Here is a 22,938-nt window from a genome sequence, read left to right as displayed (position 1 = left end):
GCCCGAAGCTGAGGCGGCCGCGCTGAGCGCACCCCTGGAAACCGGGACGCGGGTCCGAGGAACGTACACAGGGACTGCAACATACAGCGTCTGGAATACAACCAGCCCCGGGTACTGTGCAGCGCGGGGAGCGTGAGGCCCTGGAACATGGTTGCCGCAGTTCTGACGGGCAGATCAGCACGCAGACCCATCACGCCTTTATGCCAGGGAGTGTCCCGGAAATAGGCTCTCATTTGTGACGGGATGGCGGAGAGCAGCGCTCTCGGCCCGACCCGGAGTGCCGCGGCATGTTCTGAGGTGGGCGGAGGAGCTGCGACCGCCTCAGGGCTGCTACCACCACGCCACTATTATCTCTCTGCCATCGTAAGGGGACTAGGCCCGCCCTGGGCCTGGCAGGTTATGTAAGCGCAGCCCGCCAGGATGCCCGCTGGGAGCTGTAGTCACATCAACGCACCGCCTGCCACGCTCACCCGTAGTGGGACACGCCCCGCCCTCCGCCGCAGGGAGAGCTGGGTTCTGTAGTCCGCCGGCCGTACCTAGCTGCCTGTTAACGCCCCGGCTGGACTACCGCTCCCGGCGTGCCCCGCGCGCGCAGGCGCGGGGAGCAGCGCTGCTCCCTGGTAAACACAGCAGCGCGGCGGTGGCGGGCCCGGGGCGCACAAAGGGGTGGCGGGTCCGGCACTCCCGGCGGGGCTAAGGCGGTGCCCATGGCGGAGCCGGCTGGGGCCGCGGCGTCGCCGGACATCGACCCTGACTTTGAGCCTCAGAGCCGCCCGCGCTCCTGCACCTGGCCGTTGCCGCGGCCCGAGGCGGAGACGGGCGGCGCGGCTGGCGCGGCGGAGGAGGGCGCAGGCGGCGCGGCGGCGGGGCCCGGCAGGACCGAGGGGGCGCGGGCGGGCGGCGCGGCGGCGCGGAAGGGCGGCTCCCGGCGCAATGCCTGGGGCAGCCAGTCCTACGCCGAGCTCATCAGCCAGGCTATCGAGAGCGCTCCCGAGAAGCGGCTAACGCTGGCGCAGATCTACGAGTGGATGGTGCGCTCCGTCCCTTACTTCAAGGACAAGGGTGACAGCAACAGCTCCGCTGGCTGGAAGGTGCGTGACGGGCCGCGGCGGGGGGACAGACTTTGCGTGCCGGGGCCAGGCCGGGCGAGGAGCGGCTCCGGAGGCGCCTCCCCGGTGCCCGCCCCGCCGGCCGCTCCGTGCTCACCTTTTGCGTTCAGGGCGTCGGTGCCAGCGCCTGGTGCCCACGCTGCAGAGCCTGGGCTTCAGTTCTGCTGAAAGCTCCGCACCCCGCCCAAGCTTCGGCTCTGTCCACCTGGAGCAGCCGCTGGGGATGGTTGTGGCGTGACCCCGCGAGGCTGCCCCTTGCGCTCTTTGCATTTAGACACTTTTCCAGGAGCGATAGGAGAGTCGTTTAACAGGCTACGTCCAAGATTCTGTGCCGGGTAAAGCCTTGGCTGAAGCGTTTTTAATCACAAGGCCGCAGTTCTTTGTCACGTGACTGTGCTAAAGCTCAATATAAATAACTGTGTCATAGCAGGAGTGCTTGGCTTTCAAGAGTCTCTTGAAAAAGGGTCCTGTTTCCAGAATCGTCATGGGGGCCTCTGCTGGAGTTTGGAACAGAGAAAGCAACATTCTGCTCTAAAGGCTCAGCAGTGTCTCTCGTTCTGGAAACACGTGTGTGCAGGGCTGCGTTAAAAGAGCTCCAGACTATTTCAGTTCTCTGCCTGTGGTGACTTTGTGCTCCCTTATCTTTAATCTAAAGAATTCCAGCAAAGAGAAAGGGAAATATGAGAGGTAGCTTGCAAAATAGCCCCTCAGCCTGTCCTGATGTATCGGAGCAGATGCCATGGAGACTGGACTCTGAGGAGTGTGATCTGTTGCTCTCAGACTAGAGACTGGAATTACACTCTTGTTTGCAGTATTTATTAGCAGTTCATGCATGCTGCAGTTCTGCATCTGTGACTCCAGCCGCGTGCTCCTCTGCTTGTCTGACCGAGCAGTAGGTGAGGACAGAGAGTTAATTTCAGATAGTAAATAAAAAAATAAATGTCTCTTTCTGGTAGCTTGGATTTCAGCTGGCACAGCTCTCTGAAGTGGCACACCACGTGGTGGTGTGAGTGCAAACATTTGCTCCAGAGAGTAGAAACATGGTGAGAGGGATGCAGCTGTCACAGCTTGGGCTGGCAGTGTCAATACAAAACTTATCACCTTTCCCATTTATCACTAATTCACAGTTCCTAGAGTGTGCATCTAGTTTAACTAATATGGATTATTTTCTGTTACTTGTATGTGTAGATTGAATTTTGCACGCTCAGTTCTGATTTAGGACAGTGCTTGGGTTTTGGTGTTCTTAGTGAAAGATAGTTCTTGTTTCTTCAGGCTGGGGCTACTCTCTTGGTCCTGCTGCTCCTGCGTGCAGTCATGTTAATTTAACAGAACAGGTGCATTTTCTTGTCAGAAATATGTATGAGTAACTGTTTGGTAGTGCTTTCTGAAATGCTCCCCAGATACTGTGGTGAAGGTGGAATATAGTGAGATGTCCTGCTGGACTGGATGTTGGAATAAGTACACTTGTGGCTTAATCCACTATGGCTTTTCTTTTGTTATATATCCATTCATGTGTAATGGGACCATCGCTCTTTGGTTTTACTTTGTGTTTTAATAATGTGTCACTTCTGGGACATGTACCTGTTGATTTAAATTCCAGAAGTTCACTTTGAGAATTCGTGCATACACAAGAGTGAGATTCCTGGTCAGATGCTGCCGTAGGTTTTCTGTGATTGATTTTTTTAGTGTGGTTTTTCAGCCTGGGAACAGACTAATTCTGGCTTTAGAAGGAGAAGGAAAAGAAACTTTTTGCCAAGAAAGATGAGGGCAGGCAGAACAACAGCTGTGGTGGGAATCAGCCTGCCTTATGAATAGGGCAGTTTAAAGCTCTTGACTTTAACCAGCAAACAGAAAATCATGATAGAAATACAATACATTTTCTTTCCTGCTTACTCGCAAAATCCTATTGGCAGAGCTTGGCAGGATATGCGACCATGGAACTTACTTTTAATCTTTCTGTTAACTCAGAGTTACATGGGTTTGCAAGAGGTTTTGTTTGTTTTACTGACATTAGTCTGTTTGCATTCAGATCCCTTAAGTGAAGGGAGGTCAGACATTTACCTTTTACAGATGGGGAGTCAGTCAAGTGAGTTCAATTTGACTTTTGTGGACTTGGAGCAAAATTAATAGGTGCATATTTAAGACAAACTGGATAAACAAAAGGCATGTCTTCACTTGAGGAATGGACTGGTCTGTTTTATTTTTTGGGTTTTTTTGTTTGTTTGGGTTTTTTGGTTGGTTTTTTGGTTTGGTTTGAGATTTTTTTTTTTTTTTTTGTTTTTTCATTCTTGTTATTTTTAGAGCAATGAAGCTCTGTTTGGGGGTTTTTAATCTGTAAAGTTAAAGAAAAACTTATTGCCTTAGAAAAACTTATTGTCTTAGCTTTAGTGATTTCTCAATTTGAATGATTTTGCATAAAGGCAATAAATGTGAAGCTGCTCTTAAAGGTAGCTGTATAATTTTGTTGCCTATTAAGATGGTTGGTACAGCTCTGGAGTTCTGGCATTTCTGTCTCGTTTGGACAGAGCCAAACTGGTAATACATTTTATTTGTATGTAGTGCAGTTAAACAGAGAATTTTGATTAAGTAAGGAAAAGCAATATGTCTTTAAAAACTCTTAATCTACTTTGGTTACTATAAACCTCATAAACTCATTGTTGTTTCCTAATTAACTTAGAGCTGCCCTACTCCACTATACAATAGGGGGAAGTGCAGCTGTTGCAGATTGCCAGGGTGTAACCTCCATGAATTCTGGAAGACTCTGTGTTTTCAAGGAAGATGGTGTTGGCTGTTCCTAAAGTGCTTCGAGCACCTTGTAAAGGACAGATTTGCTGTGTGTACAGTCTGTCCTTTCCCTGCAGGAATTCAGCTGAAGTTAAGAATTAACCAGTCTGCAAGGCAGAAGTGTCCTTGCAGGGTGTGTTGGTGGGGCTTCTTGAGAATCCTTCCCTGGGTGCTCTGCAGGATAGTCTGGGTATCTATGGGTAAGAGCATAATTCCTTTTGGTTTTGAGATTACTTGCAAGCGGAAGGTGTTGAGGGTTTTGGTTAAAGTGCATAAACCCTGCAGAGAAGCAGTTTGCACTGGTTGTTACATCCATGAGTATGAACAAATTTGGCACAGTGAGGAACAATATGAAGGACTCGCCATTCTTAGTGAAACAAACTGTGTATTCTCCCCAAGGTCTTGTATTTTCCTTTGTAGGAACAGAATAATCAGATGTCTCCTATGTATTTACGTATACAACATAAAGAATGAATGATTCTGCACTATTGCACTAATTATGGGAAGCAGATTTCATATCTCTGCCTCCTGGTACTCCCTATTTATTTCAAATGTGTGCATGGATATACACAACATATGAACCCTCATACACATATATATGTACATGTGTATATATATATGCAATAGCTCAAGGAGCTGTATTACAAATTAAAAATTACTAAGTGTTCTGTTTATCTAAAACAGATATCTAGCTCTTAATCTTTGTTAAAGTGGGCAGCATTTTCTTGAAAAACCTTCCATTCCAGCCTTGGGTTATGTGTGTATTGCATGTAGTTGATATTAAATGTTGACCAGATGGATCAGGAGACCTGGCTGAGAGCTCAGTCAGAACGTCACTTCACTGGCTTTCAGTGCCAGCTCCGATGGTCCCCAGCCTCTACCAGAACTGTGGATATCGGATCTCCTGGCAGAACATGTGCAGAGCTCCCTCAGGTTGGAGCAACTGTTCATCCTGTGGCCCTCTGAAGCTCCTCCATGAAAGAGACAAAAGGAACCCTGTCCATCTTCTGGGCTATTTTGGCTGTGCTGCAGCTGGTAGATTCTGCCAGGCTATCTTTATGCCTTGCAAATAAATTCCAGTTCAGTAGATACAAAATAGTGTGAACATTAGTTTTGGCAAAGTTGAAAAGTTTATTGTTTATTGGTGTGCTGACTATCAGTCAGCTTTTTTAGTTTTTCTAAAGTCAGATCTGCAAATATGCAATGATAAATTCCTAAAATAGGCACATTTGCTGTTTCTTTATAGCTGCTGGTATGTCCCTGTATCATTTAAGATTATTTCTTTTTGCTCAGATTTGTCAAAACCTTAGGTTCTTAACTTGAACCGCTAAGGGGCCAAATCATTATCAGGAGAACTTTCTTTAATTTCACTAAGAAACCCTTTACATGGATGGGAACATCTGGTGACAGTGCTGGGCTTACTTTGACTTTTGGTAATGATAATTGCAAGATAAAGGATTACAGAATGGTTTGGGTTGGAAGAGACCTTGAAGATCATCTCATTCTATGTCCCTGTTGTGGGCAGGGATGCCTTCTAATAGACCAGGTTTGCTACAAGCCAAATCCAGCCTGGCCTTGAACACTTCCAGGGATGGGACAGCCACAACTGCTCTGGGTGACCTGTGCCAAGGCCTCACCACCCTCACTGGGAAGAATTGCTTGATATCCAATCTAAACCTGCTCGCAAGTTTGAAGCCATTCACTCTTGTCCTATCACTCTACACCCGTGTAAACAGCTCCTCTCCTGATTCCTTTTAGGCCTCCTATAGGTACTGAAAGGCTGCAATGGTTTGAGAAGACGTTCAGAATATTTCCCTGTGTTTCCTCACTGAGTCAAAACTGAATGGATGCCATAAACCAAAAGGATACATAGAACTTCAGCTCAGATACTTGGCTCTGAGCAAAGTGTAATTCTGCCCAACTTTCAGCCTGGTGCAGGTTTGTGCATAGATGAGGCACAGTGTGGAGTCTGGGGGTGTCTCTGCTGCACAGAGCCACTGACCTCAGTCTCTGAAGAAAGGCTGCTTTCTGTGACTGTGTTGAGAAAGCCTGTAGTGTTTATTCCTAAATTCATGTGCCTGAAAGCATACAATTCCCCATTAAATCTTCTGACACTAAAAAATGAAGAAGTATGTGTTCTAAACTGAATTGGAATAGCGATGTCATTGCTGTCATCACTGGTACGTCATTTAAATCTGCCTGCTCTTTAATGGTTTTGTAGGTACTCCTGACTGTTAGTTTTGGTTTAATTTGGTTTCTTGGAAGTTGCTGACTTGCAAAGGGGAGGGGGGGTCTGGCTGTTTGAATCCAGGGTAGCTGAGGGTGGGTAGAAACTGCTGGACTCTTGCCATTGCCTCATGTGCCCAAATGCATTCGTGTGGTATTGGTGATGTGCTTACCCCTGCCTGCAGGGAGATGTTCCCTGTCCCAGCTGCTGACAGCCTAACTGGGTTTCCTTAAAGCAGGGGGAAATAAAAAACAGAAGCTAAATGAGGGCTGTTCAGATGCCATACTGAGGAGTCCATGATGGAAACCAGATGGATGTTGTCCATCATCTTTCTCTTAGAATATTTTACCTTTTAATCCCGGTAGTCTTTTAATGGTCTGGCCACAGCGTGTAGTCTGGTATAGGTGAGGTGGGAGGAAGGCAGTGCATAGAAGTAGGACAGTAGTGCAAATGTGGAATCACCAGGTCCTGTATTCCAGGAAGAAAATTGGTGAGTACTCTGCTGTGAAGTGGGCCAACAATCACGATGTAGCAACATATATTTAACCCTGCTTAAAGTGACACTAACAGGCCCTTTTTGTTGTAATGCACTGAAGAAGCATGAAATATGAGAACTCTTTTTGAAGCCTTGTTGAGTGTTGTTGTTCCCCTCAAAAGTTGGGAAAAGCTTGTCTTTTGATGAAAATTTGTCTACTTCATCCAATGCCAGTCTAATTACTTGAAGATTTTGCTGCTACTCTTCCCTGCTCCTTGTCAGTTTTTTCTGGAAGGCTGCTTTGCTGAATGATTATTCCTCGCAGCACAGCTCAGTTTTCCAGGCAGTCCTCTGAGAAGGCTGTTCCTGGGCTGCTGGTATTGCTTGTTCCAACAAGTTTATTCTGCGCTATCTAATGGTAAACAACTTTTGTTGTGTATGCCTGCCTGTCTTGTAAATCACCTCAGTCTTTGCTTTTTAGAGAGCTAAGATCTTCTTCTGGCCTCCTACTGAAAGATTACAGAAAGGAAAATGTTCTTCTCCTAAGATAGAGATCCCCATCCACTGAGCTTGATGTCTGTGCTCATGTGTGCTTTCTGGAAGGGGATTGCTGGGAAAGTGTTTCAACTCCCTGGCTCTGGAGCAGTTGTTTACTTGCTGGTGCAAAATCTCTACAAGGAAGACTTTTTCCTGAAGCCTTTGGAGCCAAGTGGCTGAGACAGGCACTGACAAATACAGCAGGCGGAGTGTTCTCCCCTTGAAGCCTCCCAAGAATGCCATGGTAAATGATAATTCAGCACAGTTATGGGCCTGGCAGTGGAACACGTGGAACATGGCCCTGCACTGGGATGAGACCAAGTTCTTTGTATGCCTGCAAGGCAGTGAGAGTGTATTACAGGCAGCTGCAGTGATTGCATAAATTTTCTTTTTTTTTTTTTTTTTTTCCTGTCACTCATCCTTTAGAGAGACTTTTTGCTAAGAAATCTGATCCTCTGTGGTTTGTAAGTTTAAACTACATGATGTTTCCTGGGAGAATGGCCAGGAAAGGAAGGAAACCACTGTGTCTTCTGGAAGGGTACCTGTGCTGCCTTGTCTTTCTGAGCATAGCTTGTGCTTGGCTCTGAGTGCTCTGCTAGCATAAGCCATGCACCACTGCTGCGTGGATGAGCTCTGCTGGTCAGGGCACAAGAGCCTCCTTCTGATCCTGCAGATTTCAGTTTTATGGTAGGGAACCTCGGCTGTACCTACAAAGTTGTACAGTCCCCTGGGAAGGTTGTCAGTGGCCTTTAGTCTTCTGTATTCACTTCACCCGAACATTTTCCATGGTGTCTGTGGCAGTTGCCCATGAGACTGACTGAGCAGGACAATGGCTTGGTTGTACTATCAGCTCCTGTGGTAATTCCCTGGTGTTAGACCAAAGCACTGTTTGGTGCTGGGGAGGATCCACAGCAGCACTAATGTTGGTGCTGGGGCAGGCCTGTTTTGATGGTAAGAAGATTTTCTGTCCTTTAACTGTGGCCAGGAGATTTTATCAAAGAAGAAGACTTAATGTTCTGGTAACTAAGATTTAGGGAATAGTTTGCATAAACTCCTAGCCACACTTCTGTGACTAGTCCATATATCCTAGTTTGAAGACACACTGGTTGTGACCTAGGGAATGGTCCACCCTTCAGTGTACAATAAATGTCTCTAGCCAAACTTGATTTTTTTGCATACTGTGTGTGCTTAATTTCAGACTGGTTTTGTTTGAATGTGGTTTGCAGGAATCATCTTCGATCTATGGTGGATTTAGAGACACAGGCTGGCACTTTTTTTTTTTTTTGTGGCAATATTTATCATGCAGCCATAAGTAACCACTATAAGATACCTAAATAAATAGCAATGTTCTCCCCTAACTAGTGGATTTGAAGGATTCCTGCCTGCACCTCTTCTTCAGGTCATGCTTCTTTATGATCAAAGAATTGCAAAGTCAAAAACCTGTGTGTTCTGCAGATGCTTAGATCAGCTGGGAGCCTCTCACACTGCTGAAGTTGTGCATCTAAAAAGTTAATATCATCTGTATGTTTCTGGTGAGGGTTGCTTAACACTGAGAAAGGAAATATGTCAGGGTTGCCCGGGTGACTGAACTCTGTCATTTCCTCTTCTGTCAGGTCTGACTTGCAGTTCTGTGATTATTTTAGCATGATTGATCTGTCCCCGGGTTTCTCCTTGAGATTGGAGGATGCCCTCCATGTGTTCGGTGCATTGAATCACGAGCAGGTGCATTGTGGTGCTGTCCCGCTGCAGCCAGGCTGGTGGGTGTGTGGGTTCAGGGGGGGTTTGAGACACTCTGGGCTCCAGCCTGCAGCCTTGCAGGCAAGCTGGGTCCTGCAGGTGGGTTAGGGCTCAGGGCACTGTGCTGCAGTGCTGAGCTGCCTCGCGCTGTCTGCTGCAGAGCTGCAAAGTGATAACTTTGGCATTGCAATTTAGGTATCAGTTAACCCTGTTGAAAGAAACATTCCGTTATTTTCCTCTGCCTCCAACTACAACTACATGGTGCTTGACCCCCACGGTGAGGTGGTTCAAAAAACAGATAAAAGAGGCAGGAAAAGTAGTGTCAAAGGAAGGATAAGGCTGCTTTTCAGTTTGGTTTGCTCTCTGAACTAGCTTATAATATCACAGATGCTTGTGTTACGGAAGGATGAGAGTTTGAAGATGAGGAAGGAAGGAGTGGTACAGCAATTATCTGTTTCTACAGCTTTTCCATTATGTCAGTTCAGCAGTATCATGTAAAATCACTTTGAGAATGTTTTATAAAAGGTACCAGACATCATTATGCTCATACGAATCCTATTCTTGTTCCAAGATGTCTTATTTCCAGCTGCTTTCCAGACAGAAATTAGTTACACAAATTGTCTTTTATGATACTCAAGATTCTATCATGATTTCACTAGCTACTTTCAGGAGAATAAATGAAGAATTAGTGACAACTTAGTGGTTCTTATTGCTGCAGCAGTGTGCATTTACTTGGGAAAAGGGGTGGGATTCATTGGAAATGAGAGCAGCAGCCTTGCAGGAGACAGTGCACCAGTCTGAATTATGTGTTTCAACACTTGAAGGAAAGGAAAACTTTGCTTAGCAAAGATGCCAGGCAGGACTATTGTACAGCTATTACTGTGAACAGCTCAAGTAATAAAACTGTGTAAGAGCATTGACTGACACGTGTTCCATCAGGCTCTGGCTGTGCAGTCACTCTCCAAGAACATGTGTATTCTTTGATACTAGTTGCAGCATGCAGCCAGTCTTCTCCAAATCCTCAACAGCCAAAGGTTAAAATGAAAGCTAAGCCAGGATGATTCTCAGATTTCCTTCAGTCTCCATAAAATCTTTCCACTTTGCCTGTATTGTTTATCTGTCTGTGTCTACTTTTTTCTAGGATAGTGCTTTTGGTGAGGTGGCCAAAATTAGCATGGGGAGGACTTTTCCGAGAGGAAAAGGGTGGGGAGAGGGAAAGCAGCAGACAGGAAAGAACTGTGTTGAGAGTTGGTGGAAAAATATAAGAGCGCAGTTAATTTGTTCAGAATTAAGAGAATATGCATGACAACTGAAGTTATATATATAAGTATTAAAACTTAGTTTAGATGAAAAAGATGTTGCACTTGGACCCCTGTTGTGTTTCCAATGCAGCACCTTTTAATGATCTGTAATTTGGCCATCTGAACAAATTAAGTGCAGATATCAAATAAATTCATAGGCCTCAAGGGGAGTTTATGGAGGATCTGTTCAAACAATGAGATTGTTGCTTCCTGATTCTAAAATACTGGGCATTTATCAGTTGCAGGATGAAAATTGAGTTTGATGATGGTGTACAGATATGTTAGCTTGTAGTTTTCAGCAAAGCTAAACCAAAAGGAGGGATCTGGGAGAGGCAAGGAATGTGTGTCTTACCCAGCAGAAAGATGGGAGAGGCTAAAACTGGCATGTACTGTGTGGGAGTACAGTATCCACTGAATGTCTTACCCTGTCAGGAACACGCACCAAGGAAAGCACACAGCCTCTTTGCAGAGGGAGCCTGGCAGTCTCCAGGATTCTAGGACTCTTGTTCCTTGAAGTTTCTCTCCCATTTCTTCAGTTTTGGGGTGAAGATATTAATGGGTGCACTGAATAGAAGCATTTTGCTATTTCTCTTCACCCAGTCTGTTGGATACCATTATGCTCTGTTTGAATCTGACTGAAAACTGGCCATATAAACATAAAAAAAATTAGCCAGGCTTATGCTGGGTAAAGGGGTTGACAAAAGTGTGTGAACAGCCATAGCTCAAATTCAGGTAGGCTCATGTTGAAATTGCAGGTTGTGTTTTAGAACTTGTTTACTTGCTCTGTGATATGCCTAGTTTTTTGAAGATTCTGTATGGTTTTTAAAGTTATTTTGTATTAGTATTTTGCTAGCTGAAAGCTGCTAGTTGTCATGGTAGCTTCACCCTTGATACTGCAGTGAAACATGGCACTGCTTGCTAGTGCTGCAAAACATGTTCAGACAGAAATAGCAGGTTTTTATAGATTTTTGTTATAACTGGCTTCTCTGGATACTGTCTGAATGTCTTTAAGCTTATGTGGTTTCTGGGTGGGAGGTGTGTCTACTGTCAGGTCCTCACATTTTGTGGGTTTTAATTTTATTTTTTTTTTTCAGAACTCTATTCGACATAACCTGTCCCTGCATAGCAAGTTTGTTAAAGTCCATAATGAAGCCACAGGGAAGAGCTCTTGGTGGATGCTCAATCCTGAGGGTGGCAAAAGTGGAAAAGCACCAAGGAGAAGAGCTGCCTCCATGGACAACAGCAGCAAACTTGTAAAAGTCAGAGGTAAAGCATCTAGGAAGAAGCCTCCTCTCCAGTCTGCTCCAGAATCCTCTGCTGACAGTCCTGGCTCCCAATTTCCTAAGTGGCCTGGGAGCCCATCCTCAAGAAGCAACGAGGACTCTGATGTGTGGAACACCTTCCGGCCTCGAACCAGTTCCAATGCAAGCACCATCAGTGCCAGGCTTTCTCCTATCCTGACAGAGCAGGATGACCTCCATGACGAAGAGCTGCTTCCTTCTCTCATGTACTCCAGTGCATCCAGCAATGTTCCACCAACTGTGACTGAGGAGCTTGAGCTCATCGATGGCTTAAATCTGATGTCTCCCAGCTCATCTGTGCTATCTACCCAGCAATCTGCCTCAAGTGGTCAGATCCAGAGAGATTCCAGCTTTTCCTTGCAGAGCCCAAATGCAGCTGGTCAGACTTTTGGCAACTCCCTGTTTAACCCTGTTGATATTTCACTGCAAAGTTCTGTCAGCCATTTCTCTGCCCCTCAGACCTTGGAATCTCTTCTGACACCTAGCTCTCCACCTCCAAGGGATGTTATGATGACTCAGGTGGATCCAGTTCTCCCACAGACTGGTAACAGGATGAGCAGCCGAACTCTTCTGCTTCTGGGTGGACAAGCTGCCCAGAGTAAGATGAGCTCAGGCAATCCACGAGGAAAGCCTGCAGAGCAGCAGGCAGAACCAGTTGGTGCCAGTGTTTTGCCATCAACGCTTCCCATAGTGACATCTCCTCAAAACACTGCCAGCATCACCAGTTTGAAGGCTCCAGTTTCTGCAACAACTGCCCAGTCAGTCCAGCTGGGCAGTCCAGTACTCCTTTCATCTGCCAGCCCTGCTCCCTTGGGATTGAACCAGGACAGGCTTCCCACTGACCTGGACATTGACATGTACATGGAGAACCTTGAATGTGATATGGATTACATAATCAACAGTGAACTCATGGATGGAGGACTGGACTTCAATTTTGAACCTATTCTGCCTACTCCCAGCTATCCCAGCACCTCACAGGCCTCCAACCATACCTGGGTACCAAGTTAATTTCAGGAGCACAAAAAGGTAGGTGTAGTTGTGTAAAATGCTACCAGCAGTCCTGTCTAGGATGGTTCCTGTGCCCAACTCTGCAGCAGTTAAAGGAACCTCTTTGAAAGCATAGTAAAAAGCTTTTGGAAGAATTGCGTTCACTTTTAGGAGGAGAAAAAGCTGTTTAAAGGTAGGTGGATGTAACTTCCTTAACAGGTAGTCAGCTCCTTTATGAAATAGAAGAGCAACCTGAATGAAACTCCTGTTGCCTCCTATCACCCAAGATGGCTCCATCACAGGACATCAGGCAGTGCCTACAGCTCTACAGTTGACATGAGAGCATGTGCTGATTCCATAAATAAAGACATCCACCAGTATATACAGAATGGTTGAACTGAGCCAAGCACATACCGTATTTCTGTCCAGGTTGTTATTATCCCTGCAGAATTCTCTAGGATGTGTAGTAGCAAAGCATGTCCGTGTCATGGCTGTCTGCTTTGGTCTCTGTGTAGCAGGTCACAGTCATTCTTATCACACCTTCTTAGTGTCTGTAAAGTCAGATAAGCTGGCTCACCAACATTAACTACTGAATTACTTCCCATTATTAGAATAGGAAACAGGAGTCTGCAGTGTGGATGGAAGTGGAAGGAAGAAGGATGTGTTAGTGCTATCCCATGTGCTGCAAAGCTGCCTCTTCAGCAATTTGTTGTATTTGCACAAATAGAGTCAGTTTGGCAAATAGTGTATATGACAAGAAGACTTAAAAATATCTTAATTTTTGAGGCAGTAACACCCTGACTTGAAACACTTAAACCAGAGGCAGTGGAAGAACTAGGGAACTGGAGCTGAAGGCCTGCTTCACACTTGGAACTCAGCTGATGGAAAGTGGACAGGCTGGAGCATAGCATTGGTTGGAAAGTGGAAGCCTTGCCAAGAATATTTCCTTTTTAGGAGACAAATATGGTATTTGTTAGTGTTGCAAATTCAACTGCTAATAGTGTCCAGCTGAGCAGGCAGGAGTAAGGGCAAACTGCTTCAGCTGTGGGAAGCCCTTGAGCTTCAAAATCTTGGGGAGAGAAATTATCATCTTCTTGACCTTAATGCTCCTTCCTAGGCTCCTGAGTAACTTAGAGGTGGTTTGGACCAGATGACCACGGTCAGTGCAGCCATTCTCTGCAAGTGTCTTTGGTCTAGACAGAGTAAAATGCTGTCCTTTGAGCTGGTGTTACTTAAACTATGTGAACATATTGATGCACCACTGTATATTGAGGTTTTAAACACAATATAACTCCCCCGTATTCCAAGTCACATCCCACTGCTTAGGATGTCATTTCTTGGTAGTGTTCTGTTCATACCTAGCAGATCTGTTTATTGTAGGAAGAGGAGGATCAGTCAAGCTTTTCTGTTTTCTTATGGGACTTTTTATAATGATGTGTGTTAACTGTGCATTTGCTGAATTGCGAATGTCTGAATTTAAAGATCTTTGGGTAAAATACAGAAATTCAGTTTCAATTTCAAAGAGAAATTTGGTTGACAAAACTATGGTATCCTTCTGTGTTAGGACTGTTTGTAATTTAGTGACAGAGGCTGTGGCTTTTTGAGCAGTGTTTCCACTGGATATTGTTCTGAGCTGTTGTGCTGTTGATTTTGTTTGTTTGTTAGGGTTTGCTTTTTCGTTTTTATGCCATGCTAGGGCAGGCCGTTATATCTGTGGATTTCTCAAGGGTGAAATATTTTTCACAGAAGTGTTTTCAAAACATATGCAAGCTGTCCTGCACTCCTGGGCCAGGTAGACAAGACCTCTTTTTAAAGCATACCAGGTATAGATTATTTTTTAGGAGTGTAAAGCAGAGAAGCTGAGGAATTATTTATCAAAGGGTAGACTCTAGTACTGTTGAAAATGTGGATATAATCAAGTGCTTAAGAGAGAGAACAGGAGCTCTTGAAAGCAGGGTTATGTTCTTGTTCCATTTTATATTCTGTGTGAATTGCTTAATCAAAACAGAAGAGCTACTGATGTTAAAGCCCCTGGATGTTCTTTGTTCCACACATGAAGTTGAGGTGATACTTTCTGGGAAATGTGCTGGGCATGAAGGACTGAGATCTGGAATAAGTTCTGAACCACTATTGTGTTTGAGCAGAAAGCGTAGCTCCAGCACACATCTTGGTGCTCTGGTCACAGCAGTGCTGCCCCAGGAGGAGAAGCCACACCCTGACAGTGTGCTTCAGTTCAAGGTTTTTATTCTGTCCTTAGATTATGTTTGCCTTTTCTGAATTTAGCAAAGCTTTTCTGTTTTGCCTGTGTCCTGGAGTCCATGGGAGTGGGATGAGGGATGCTCTTATTTTTCCCCGAAGGAGAGTGAGTATTGTGCAACAGGCTGCACAGACAGGGAGGTGAATCAGGTTTCTAGCAAAGGGGGAGCAGGGCACATGTGAAGAGAAATAGGAGTGTTCCTGGGAAAGAAGGCAGAATGTTTTCTCAACGAGTTACAAAACCAAGTGAGCTGTGGACATCAGTGTCTGTAAGGAGGTGAAGACTGTGCCAATTGTCCCTTACTGCAGGGAGTTCCTAGGATCACTGTTTGCAAATCACTGTTCAGGGAAAGCTACATATTGCTCTGGTGTGGCGGGCATTTTTCCTTTCATATCCTTTCTATTACTGTGCTTTTCTCTGTGCTAAATTCACATTGGCAAAAGCTATTCTTAAGTGATCACTAACATAAAGCTGTTCTGAGTAGTTCCTGTGGGCTTAACTGGTGGCCATTTGGGTCAGTTACTGGTGTAATGCTGAGCAAAAACTGTTTATCAGTTAATCACAGTGATCACATTCTGATTTGAGCAGCCAGAATGAAAGTGAACTGGGGAAATATTTCTCTTTGTAGACAAGAGGATATCTTTAGGAAAAGTACTTAAATCTTATCTCCGGCACTTAGGAAGATAGGAGCTAGTTTGTGTTACCCTTGGTGCTCAAAGCTTCCATGATTTTATCCTCTTCTTGCAAGTTAAATGCCAAGGAGCTTGTCCACAGCTTCCCCAGGAGTCTGAACCCTGCCTATGTTTCTTTGCATGGAGATTACAGATCAAACATTGAAGCTTTGTCTCTGCCCATAGTGATGCAGCTCCCACAAACTAAGCTTAATTAGCCACAGAAGCAGACAGGATAGAAATAGAACTGCCTTTTTTGAAAAATGCTGTCATTTTTATCTCATTGGTGAGTGTAAAATCCATTTACTCTTTTGGTGAATATTAGTTAATTATTGCTAGTTATTCAGTTAGACTCCCTATAGCTTCAGAGTCTAGAAAACTCTTTATCCATTGCCCAGTTTGGTCTGGATTCATGCTTTTCTTGCTTTATCGAATTCCCTTTGCTCCAATAATTGGATTTTTCTCTGACAGAACATAAATAAATAAAACCCTCATAAACTTGCAATTTTCCAAAGCAGCCCACAGCTCTGTTTTAACTTACTGTCTTTTCTTGTTTGGGGCTGATTCCCTTTTGTAGTTTTAGGATGTTTTTTTTTTTTTCCTTTTCACAGGTTTATTTAATGCTCATTGTTACTGAATGCAGCTGATGGGATGCCCTACATTTATCCCATTGTTTTGCCTTTCAAAGTGGATCATATACGTACAGTGATGGTTTTACATCAGTGTCCTAAGTCAGCTTAGACTTATTCTAAGACTTGTTTGAATGAGTTGTGACAGTTTTATTGAGGTGAGGCAGAAGATCTGAGATCTTTAGACTTTTGGGGGATTGACATAGCTAAAAATGTTTAATTATTTGGAAGGTAGAGACAGGATTTCTCTAAATGGGTGAGCTTAAACACTTTGTGTGTGATCTTTAAAAGTCTCTTTTTCAGTCTTTTCCCTACCAATTAGTATTTGTGGTTGTTTAAGGTGAAGAGTAATTTTCCTCTTCTCTGCTACTTTCCTGCAATGCCTCTGATGTTAGCAAAGTCCTTCTTTAAACATCCTTATCTTGCAGAGCCTTGTTGGTGCTGTCAGCTTAGCAGAGGAATACTTACTGCTTACCTTTTTGTCTGAGTCATACTCCGAAGCTTGGAGCTGAGCAATTGCATCCTCCACTTGACTCTCTGTTGATCAAGGTTTCTTGTGGTCTGTTTGTTCTGTAGGGGCAGATTGGTAGTAATTAATTCCTTATCTATGCATCCAGGATTCCCACTGAAGCAGAGCTCTAACCAGTCACTGTTATTTTTCTTCTTCCTAGTGTCCTTCAGGTTTTGAACATTGGGTTCTGACTTCACTTCCCACCCCAGCAGAGAAGAGAATGGAGCATGTTGGATTCAGTTTCCCTGCACATCATGCCTTGGGCAGAAGGGGGCTGCTCATCTGGGAAGAAGGGGCAACCTGCATCTAGCTGCAATAGGAAGAGTTTAAAAATAGTAATCCTGTAATGTGCCATGGCTCTTCCTACAAGCCTGACTCTGCCTTGGACCACCTGGAGAAAACCATGTCCAAAGAGGAGCCCTGGTAAAAACCCCAGCCAGAAGACTCTGTGCCAGGCAATAGTGTTTTCCTGTGTGATGAGTTGGGTTTGCTGGAGGAATCTCTCACTGGCTGTCCTCTCTCTGCTACGGCAGAAAGTCTCCCAGTGCCTCAGACTGGTGGAGGGCTGGCTCTGCTCTCGCTTAGCTTGCCTCATGGGGCAAAGTAGTTGGACTTTCTGATTAAGCCACCAGATGTGCACTTGGTATCCTGCAGATTCACAGAGGAATTGGTGGGAGCTTGTTGGTAGAAGCCCTGTGGGACAAGGGTGTGTTGTTTCAGGGGTTGGTTTCAGTGTGCCCATCACTGGAGCATCCATCATTGTTCTGCAGGGAAGGGTGGTTGTTGTGGTATAGAAGGCTTCCAATTGTCCCCCTGGTTGGAATAGGAGGACATTGAGTTTTTCACTGTGCCAACTGAGCCCCATTGAATCAGAAGCATGTTTTGAGAAGTCGTCACTATGCTGTTCTCAGCACTTTCCTGATACACCAGGCTGCTGTAAAATAAGCACAGGTGCTAGTAGCTGCTTTCTGGGACTTAAAAATATTGGTTTGAGTTTGGTTTTGATCTGTCTTGCTACAGCAGCAAAATGGAAAGCCTGGGTGTGGCCTTAACAGAGCCCTGGTTGCTTTTCAGAAGGGCATTTTCTATAGATGAAATATTTTTGTACTAATCTGGGAACTTTCTACAGTGAACATGAAGCCAATGTAATGTGTGTCCCTATTATGCATCTCTCCATCTGAGAAGACAAAAGTGACAGACTCTTTTTCAGAGAGAGCTGTATTAGGAACAAACACATTTGTAGTTTGATGATGTATATGATTGAGGGGAAGGAATTGGCAGGTCCCTCTGGTTTCAAACCACTGTGGAGAAGAGTTGTACATTATTGTAATCTATATGTAAAAGTACATGCAAATTACATAGAAGCTTTTCTAAACCTTTTTAAATATATATTATATATTTTAATTGAAAAACAAAATTATTGGATAAAAAGAAACAAAACAAATTTGCTGCATCTGTCCCCTTCGTACCAGATATCACTACAGTATGGGATGGGGCAGGCCTAAGAAGCTGAAAATGTTGGAAAATTGGGAAGGACACAGCCCTGTAACTGAGGAATGGCTGCTCTCCCCAGAAGAGGCAGAGGGAAGGTGCCTGGCAGGGCATTCAACCACAGCTGATCAGGCTGGGCATTCCTGCCAAGCCAGGAGCACAATGGAGGGAATGCTAATCATTAACAGTGTTCCTTCTCAGCTAATCTGAGTAGCTGGCCTGCAGCTGATCCACAGGACAGATTCCTTAGTCTGCTAAGGAGATGGTGTGGACTGGATCGTGCTAGATCTGCTGACACTCTGCATAGCCCTTATGGAGGGCATGATCAGTTGTATTTGGTAGCTCACTTTGGTTTCTGAGGGTTTTTGTTTTCTTGCTGAAGCTTCTGCTACTGCTGAGGAACTTTTGAAGCCTGTAGGCTCACCCTCAGGGGTCTACCTGGGATCCTGTTATGTCTCTATATTCTTGCAGAACAGAAAATAGGGGGTCAGAAGATAAATTTAGAGCATTAGTGTCATGTTGTTGTCACTGTTTTGGTGTTTGCAGTGGCAGGATCTGTGGGAGACATGGTGCTTTCATGGTGTTCTGGTAGGTCTGGTCTGGCAGAATGCAGTCCTTTTCAAAGGTGGCTTCAGTTCAGGAAGTTTGTATTATGCAGTGCAATGAGCTACACTGTTTCACCAGGTTGTCTGTTCTGTTTTCAGTGGAATGGAGTTTGGAACAGGAGTGATTGGCTGATTACTTCCAACAAGGAGCCTTCAAAAGTCTTATCTACAGTATGCTATGCTATCAAAGCCTTGAATAGTTTAATAACCTTTGTTTTGAAGGCTGCCTTCATGGCAGAACTCCCAGTGATGTTTCAAATTTGCCCACAATCTACATGTCTGGCCTCGCCTCATTGTAACAAATAAACAAAAGGACAGCTCCTAAGCTGGGATCCCAGGGTTTGCACACTTGAGGCATGGATGAACATTCTCACTGGAGTTACTTCATAACACAAGTGGATAGATACCCTTTCACAACACGTGATGGCATGTGCCACGCATAAGAATCAGCCATTCTGAGCTGCAGTGAACAGACTGGAGAGATTTATGTTATTTGGCACATAATATGCTACCTTGTTAGCTTGAGTCCTGAAGGGAACTTGATCCAATGATGTACAGAGCAAGTTGAATGGCTGCCCATGATTCGCAGCCATGTAGCAAAGGACAAGACACCAGTATGTGTGGTCATGTTAAATGTGAGTCTCTGGATCATTTCCCATGAAAATGGAACCCAAAGCAATAGAAAAGACAGTATTAGTAACCAGTGGCTCAGATCAGAAATCCAGGGTGAGCTGTTTCTGGCTGGGGTGATCTGTGGAAGGGGGAGCTGTTACAGAGCGTCCCTTAGCTGGCAGCGCTGGGGAGCCGGCCTGACCTCTGCCTGCAGACAGCCTGGCCCTCAGCCCTCAGGGAGCGCCGCAGGGACGTCTGCCATCGTCTCAGCTGCTTCATGGCCTCGACCAGATCCTGCTGAAGGAGGTGCAACACCAGGGCTCATCATGGTTAGTGCCCTAGAGTGAGTTCAGAGAAAACCCTGTCTTTTGAGTGAGGAATAGAGCCCCTACCTATTTTTTCCCATATTCCCCTGGCCATACTTTTGGAGATAGGGGCACCTCTGGCTGGAGTCCTGCTGTAATAGGCTCCTGGCAGTGACATTTCTGCCTTGCAGGAGTCTGTACAGGTGCTTTGTGTCTCTTCAACACAGCAGGAGCTGTCAGTGGTTAAGAAGCTTGAGCGTGCACTAGTGCTGAGAATGGTGTTCAGAAGACCTATGGAGTGCTCAGTAAACCATTAATGTAATGTTTCAGGCTCAAGCAAGTAACTTACCTTCTTTTTTGTATGTTTAGCAGGATAGCTTGTATTGTGGGCACAGAGGGCAGAGATGCAGAGAATTTGGGAGTTCTACAGACGCTTCATTTTCATAAACCTTGAGCTTTTTTAGCCTGAGATACTTCCTCATAGGACACAGGAGACTCAAGTTCCTAAACTGCTGCTTGCAGAAAGGCTGTACCTGGCAAGGGGTTGCTCAATCCTTGTCCAGTTTTTTGTATTCTTGCCCAAAGCATTTGCTACTTGCTGCTACTGGAGCCTGGATAATGTCTTGGTGGCTCTTCATCCTGCATTAGCACCACAGGCCCCATACTTTTGGCTAGTTTTTGCTCTGATGAAGGATTTGGGATTTTGAGACCATCTGTGAGTGGGGTGAGAAGGGAAGGGCCGGTGACATGGGGAGTGGTGCTCCTGGATAAGTGCCTGAGGGGAGTGGACAAGGGACTTTTGACACGAAGCATTACTTCATGCTGTGTTCCTTGTCCTCACTGAGCTCAGGCAACAAGCTTCTCCATCTTCAGAGGATCAAATGCCATCTTACACAGCATTGAAGCCACCATGCAGCTCAGGGCCACAAAGGATTCAGGTAACTAGGCCCACAGAGCTTAGTATGAGGCAGACTTGTTGCTTTTATTTACTCTTGGGTTTAGCAAATTCCTTGAACTTTCTTTATAATTTAAGCATATTTAACTTCCAAGCATGTACTTCCAGCTTCATGTCAGAGCTTGGAAAACTGAAAGCTTCTGTGAGCCCTTAATTTTCCTTGCTGGTGTGTCTAAAAACATATCATCCTTATCCTGTGCTGCTTTAAAAACAGCAGTCAGATCATCCTGATGAGAGGAATGAAGCATTCCAGAGCCTGGATGTATTCATAAACAAGAGTCATAATAGAAGCAAGTAGCACTAATCAGCTTTTCCAAAAGAAATGCCTAGAAATCTTTTATGTAGATAAGCATTTATTAATTTTCTTACTTAGTTGCTTATTTATAGACACATTCAAATGCTTCAGGGCTAGCCTTGCTCCAGGATTGAGTAACCTGTGTCTGGTGCCATGGGTTGGAGTGCCTTGGGAGTGGTGTGCTGGACTGTCACCAAAATGTGAAAGTTTGGATCCATTATTAAAAAAAAAAAAATAAAAAGCAAATCAATCAAGTCTGGGACATGAGCATGGACAGAGAATAGCTTAGGGCTTGCCTCAGTTGCATGTCTAATGAAAAACATGTTCTAATTAATGTGGGGAAAAGCAAGCAAGGGGTGACTTCTGAAGCCTGAAAGATCTGTCCATGTGAAGGTTTGGAGCATGAGCTAACCCATCGCTACACTTACTTGACCTTCAGGAAAGGGATCCCCTCTCTTCCACTAGCCTGCGTATCTTTCCCTGCACCTTGACATGTCTGTAGCTGATGGAAAGCAGTATCTGATGGGATCAAAATCACTCGTAATACTGTGGTGCAAAGCAAGGAGCAGAGGCAGCAGAAGCTGAAGGTGTAAGAGCTGACAGTGATGCATTTATGGTTCTTTGGCTGAGGCAGTGTTATGGTGTGTGGTAGAAGGGGATGTTCTGGGACACAAAAACAGAGCCCTCGTTGCTTTTCAGAAGGGCAGTGGTGTGGGGTTCCCCCAGGGTGTCTTGGGAGGTTTGGCTACGTAGAAGATGGTTACTTGTCCTGAAAGCAGCTGCCTTCATACGGCACTGGTGTGGTTCTGTGAAATGGTGCTTCCAGCACAGTGGAGTCTTCACCTGCTGCAGTCCCAGGAAAGCTTTCTGCATTGCTAGCACAGATGTCTGCTGAACACAGGACACCACTACCTGACATAGTTTCCACCACATCCCCTGTGCACTCTTCCACCTATTTCTCACAAATTTTTTTTTTAAACAAACCTCTGCTTTTGTTTGCTCTCTGTAGCAGTGTAACTTCTGAACCATTACAGGCTTTGTTACCATCTGTGCTAGCAAGACTGTAGAGTGTGCTAGACTAGGGGGGAATGTTTGAAAAATAAAAATCTTTAATATTCTGCGCTGTGTCTCATCCAGTTTGTTCTGTTCTCATGGCAAGGGCCAGCTATTTTTCCTTACCTTTGTCTTCTTTCCTCTGCCATCCTCACCTGTTAGGGCTGCTCCTCAGTGGAATGCCCCGTAGTTGGCCAGAGGAAGAAGGGTTGCAGTGCCACCACCCACAAAGTCTCTGGTGTGTTCTGCAGTGTGTAGAGCCCCTTGTTACAACTTGCTGGCAGTGCGTGGGGATCCATGGGGTGCCAAGCCTTAAAACTGACCCTGGGGAGCTTCAAATCCTGCAGGTCTAGTCTAGAGTTGGTTAGCCATTAATTTCTTGCCTTTCTACACCTCAGTGCTAAAGGTGACTCTGGTTTTTTATAGCTATATTCAAATATCTTTGTGTGTGTCAGCAGCAGTGGTGGCAGGTAAGGAGATGAGAGAGAAATGAGGGAAGGAGTGTAGAGTATGGATTCCACTGGCCAAGTTAGACACACAGAGGGCAAGTTAGGGATATTCTAACTCTGCTGAGGGTAAAGATTCATTTGTGAAACTGCACACTATGTGTACAGCCAGAAAATTTTCATTCAAAGTGTTGGATACTCAGTATATTATTTTTGAATGCTGTTTTTCACTACAGTTAATGCAGATAACTAAGTAACTCTACGGAGCTCTTAAGGGTTCTGCTTCAAGATTTAACACAGTTTACAAAAATGGGGAATTAGGAGAAGATCCTTAGGGGAATTCTCTGCCCCTCATCTGCTCTTTGGGTACTTAGGGCTTCTTGCAGGCACATAATGATGGGTGCTGTTGGAGACACAAAATGCCCAAGATTTTGCAGGTGATTGGATCAAAGTGAGTGTGTTCAAAACTTGCCTCACAACAGAGGACCATGCATTTACCCAGTAGCCATTAACACTTCTTTTACCTCTGAGCATTGTCCTGTGCCATTTAAGCATTGCCAAGGAGAACAAAATGGGACCTGAATGGCTTGGCTCAGGGTTGCTTTTGATGTATGTGACTGTCTTCAGTGGTCACCAAGAGTCCTGCTGTG

The 22,938-nt window shown here is 45.0% G+C and overlaps 1 protein-coding gene across 1 annotated transcript; it reads left to right on the top strand.

Moving 5' to 3' along the window:
* The first annotated feature begins 614 nt into the window (after positions 1-614).
* FOXO4 (forkhead box O4) lies at positions 615-21,909 on the top strand. Its single transcript, XM_021534565.3, has 3 exons — positions 615-1,091; positions 11,265-12,497; positions 16,687-21,909. Exons 1-2 carry the CDS (start codon positions 708-710, stop codon positions 12,477-12,479), a joined length of 1,599 nt encoding a protein of 532 aa, XP_021390240.1. The 5' UTR covers positions 615-707; the 3' UTR covers positions 12,480-12,497; positions 16,687-21,909.
* The last annotated feature ends 1,029 nt before the right edge of the window (positions 21,910-22,938 follow it).

The sequence above is a fragment of the Lonchura striata genome, chromosome 4A (assembly GCF_050655825.1).
Source record: "Lonchura striata isolate lonStrDom1 chromosome 4A, ASM5065582v1, whole genome shotgun sequence".
In the NCBI taxonomy this organism is placed as follows: Eukaryota; Metazoa; Chordata; class Aves; order Passeriformes; family Estrildidae; genus Lonchura; species Lonchura striata.
This window is presented reverse-complemented; position numbering and strand designations above follow the sequence as displayed.